Raw genomic sequence first — 4,085 nt, 5'->3', positions numbered from 1 at the left:
ACCCCCCGGACCCACCACCCCTATGGTCCTAGTCCCTGTCTATCTAGCTTCCCTCTGTCTCCTCAGTACCTACTCCCATGGGACCTATAGGAAGATTAAATCCAAGAATTTAGAGAAAGAGCCAGGAATATAGTCCAAGTTCCGTAAACAGTAGCTCTGGCTGCTTTTTCATTTAGCTGTAGTACAAAGTGTCATCAATATCAATATTGTCACTCCCCTTTTCTGGATGACAGATATTGAGACACAGAGGGAAAGAAGTATCGTGCCCAGGATTACACAGAGACACTGAAACACAAACACAGGAGACCCATCCCATTAGCCAGGGATGGATCTCGCCCACACCCTCTAGTGAACATGGTTCTGTCCTGGGCCGCAGTTCTGATCTATCCCCAGTAGCCCACGTTCCCTAGAAAGAAAGTAACTGTTAACTCAGATGCAAGAGTTACTAGCTGGCTCTCTGGCTTATTGCTGTACTTTCTCTAAAGCAAGCAACCACGGGTATTCATGTCATTCCCCTTTATGTTGCTTAAATGAGAAAAGAAATGTCCTGTGTCCTTGGGGTGCAAGGTTCTGGCAGCCGCGTGGCAGCCGCGTGGAGGCTTCAGTCACCCGGTTAAAGCCAGGAATTGCCTGGGAAAGTTGAGGGTGCAGAGAGGAGTGCTCTGTGAGCATGTGTAGCGGGAGCGGGGCTGGAAGCCACGTGGAGAAAGCAGGTGGCCACGCCATTCTCCTGGGCAAGTGCAGACACCGCGAAGCTGTTCCCCGCCCAGCATGGAGCCCTGACACAAAATAATAGCTGGGGTTGGTTAGCAAACACACAGCTTTTCCAGTGTGCCAGGCACTGCTCCCAGGACGTCCCAGGCACTAATTCACTTAATGCTCATAAGAGCCCACAAAGTACTATTTTATTCCTATTTCACAAAGAAGGAAATTGGGAGGTTGCTCAGAGAAGTTACGCCATTTACTTGGGATCATGCAACCGGCAAATAGCTGAGCCAGGACTTGAACCCAGGCAGTTAGGTGGTGGGAGTGGAGAGAGCCAAAAAAATGTGTAGTCAAAGCCACACATGGGGTAGTGAAAAGATAATACAATATACAACGACGTCTTATAGAAAGTACACCTGAAACTTAATTTTATTAACCAATGTCACCCTAATAAATTCAATAAATAAATAAAACATTTTAATTAAAAAAATGTTTAAAAGCCACACAAAGTCTGAGTTGGGAAATTCTGAGCATGAACAAAATGAAGAAAAGCCTCAACAGAGATGGGTCACTCACATAGAGAAGGGGCAGAGGAGGCCTGGCCTGGTGGGTGGGCACAGGGGGAGTCCGGGTGGTTATGACAGGCAGCACCTCATCTGAGCAGGACTCCTGAGCAGGAATCTGGTCTCAACATCACTGAGGAGTGGAGTTACTGTTACGCAGCAGAGATGTGGAAACTGAGGTTCAGAGACGCTACATGGTCTGCTTCAGGTTACACAGCCAGGAAGTGCAAGGTTGGACCCGAACCCAGCCTACCCATTCCAATGCCCTGCTCTTTCCAGGCACCTTTCAGCCTTGCTACCAGATTTCAGGCTTAGAGCGTGGGCTGGGCCTCCTCTCCCCTCCTCTCTTTAGTGACTTTCATTCATGCTCAGATTTGCCCAACTCAGACTGCGTGTGGCTTTGACTATACATTTTTGGTTCTCTCCATGGCAAACCCTTTTTCAACTCCATCCCTATGGCCTAACTGGGTTCAAATCCTGGCTCAGCTACTTCCTGACGCCAGTAATGTATACACACAGGTATGCCAGGCACTTGGCACCAGTGTGCTGGGTCCCTGTGTGTCACAGCCGACATCCATTACACAGTGAAATGGTCACCCCTGGCCAGGAAGGGCAGGCTAGAGTTGCACCGATCTGCTGCTCCTTTACCCGAGGTCACCCAGTTCAGTGAGCCAAGCTTTCTCTCCCTGACCCTCTTCAACCAGAAAAAGGATATTGGAACAGGGAGCCCTCTGCTTGAGGGGAGCCTGCCCCCACAACACACACACCTCCAGACATGGGTTTCCCTCCCTCACCAGGGGAGTAACAGCTGTGGGCAGTGCTGGCAGTGCCTGTGGGCGGAGCCCCTATGTGCTGCCCACCCCACTGGGGACCGTGCAGGGCCTCTGGGGAGCCTGACACTCTGAGGAGCCCTGCACTCTGCCTGGCACTCAGGCCAACCAGCAGGGCCCCACCTTCCCTCCCCCGCAGATCTGGCACACAAGTCCTTCCCCGTCTGCTCATGCCACTGTGTCTGTGTTTGTCTCTCTAGGGACTTATTTCTCTGCAAGGGACGCGGGTGGCCCAGCGTCTTCCTGGCCCTGAGGAAGTGGGGCAGCACCTCTTTGAGATCAGCCCAGGTAGGCGGCCCGGGGGCCCAGCGGGGTGTTGCTCTGCCTTGAGCCTGGGAAGGCGGAGCCCTTTCATGAGACTCCATCACTTTCCACAACTCAGAAATTCAGGTCAAATCTAGAGGATGTGGTGAATTTGGGGGAAATTAGAAAATCCAATCATGTGGGTAATTAGCTTGTGATAGATTTTTAAATTCACAGTAAACACAAGGGAAGAAACCAATCAACTGGGGCATCTTAGGGTGAAGGTCCAAACCCCAAGTCCGGTGATCTGCAAACAGGCGGCGGCAGCAGTTCAGAGCATTAGCAAAGCTGCAGCATGAGTTCCAAACAGAACTGCGTGCATTACGGTTGTTACAGAATTTACCAGGCGCCCAGAAAATACACACAGGAGTGCTCGGAGACACAGGAAAACCCATTTATTTCCAGATGTGCTAGTACCGTGACTCAGGGGAGCCTGTTTCCAAATCCTGAGCAAACCAATATGGAGAAAGCTTCCTCTGTATACCCTTTGGTTTCTTTGTCCCCAAATAAGGATCAGACTTCCGGACCTTTCCCGGACTTTGCAAAAAGCCCCGTGTGTTGGGGCATAGTAAAACAAAGACTTATATTTTTGATATTTATTTTATATATTTAAATGCCATTTAACAAAGAAAAATCAACCAAAAAAATGAGTTCGCGTGTCACCTCTGACTCTTTGTCATAGGTTCGCCATCACTGCTATAGGCTAATAGGAATGTGCGTTAGGGATACTGATTAACTAGGTACAGAGTCAGGCTGCTAGTCTCCTACATCCTTTTACAAATGGAGTTAATTGTCAGCTAGTAAGAGTGTGCATTGGAAGGCAGGTTACTGGCATAGATTCAGCTTGCTAACCCCCCAAAAATGTCTTCTGTTCCCCATCATTGTGAAGGAATAATTAACCAAAGAATTGCTATCATAGTAGGGTCACAAAACCATTCTTTAAGCTCCCTGATTTGAATCGTGACTGTTACTGAGCCCGTAGGTGCCTGAGCGCATCTGCTCAGAGGGACGGGCAGTGCAGGCGGGCGTGTGGCGTTCCGCCTGACACCCCTCTGGCCTGGGAAGCACAGCCTGAGCCACTTCTGAGCCCTTTACAGGAGGCACTGAAGCCGGACAGCCGAAGGGCCCGGACTACTGTCATACTTGAGCCAGCTCATCAAACAGGGTTGGGTCACATATGAACATTAATTACAATCCTGCCGGCAGCATGGGAGAGCAGCAGGTCATCCACAAACACCTGCTCTCCATCCTCTATACGCCAGCTGCTCATGTGGGTACAGGGACAAAGTTCACATGGGGAAGTAAGCAAACGGAATCAGAATGGGTATGAAAAATGGGTATAATGGTTACAGTTTACAGGCAATGCGGCTGGGGGTTTGCAAGGGACTGAGGGTTTGCAAAGGGCTGGCCCCTCTGGTTTCTGCAACAAGGTTGTTAGTCTTTCCCTGATACTAGGCAGCTCCCGGATGGGGAGGATGGGCTGCATCTCCAGGTGAGCTCCCAGGTCCCACCTGCAACTCCCAGCAGGTTAGAAAGTGCCTTCTTTAATCAGAGCAAAACAATCCCGGTTAACAGCATGGTCAATATTTCTCACAATTATAGCTGGTCCCAGATTCTATTTCTGCCCCTAACAGCACCGCCCGCAGAGCATGGAGAAGGGAGCGGTCAGGGTGTGCTGCGAGTG

The 4,085-nt window shown here is 50.2% G+C and overlaps 1 protein-coding gene across 1 annotated transcript in view; it reads left to right on the top strand.

The window, feature by feature from the left end:
- The window catches only part of ARHGAP22 (Rho GTPase activating protein 22), a 156,912-nt gene that overhangs the window by 69,686 nt on the left and 83,141 nt on the right, over window positions 1-4,085 (top strand). Inside the window, exon 3 of the mRNA XM_015559659.1 lies at window positions 2,299-2,386. Within this exon, the coding sequence (XP_015415145.1) occupies window positions 2,299-2,386 (88 nt within the window). The remainder of the gene's footprint in view (window positions 1-2,298; window positions 2,387-4,085) is intronic.

The sequence above is a fragment of the Myotis davidii genome, unplaced genomic scaffold, assembly GCF_000327345.1.
Source record: "Myotis davidii unplaced genomic scaffold, ASM32734v1 scaffold854, whole genome shotgun sequence".
Lineage (NCBI taxonomy): Eukaryota > Metazoa > Chordata > Mammalia > Chiroptera > Vespertilionidae > Myotis > Myotis davidii.
This window is presented reverse-complemented; position numbering and strand designations above follow the sequence as displayed.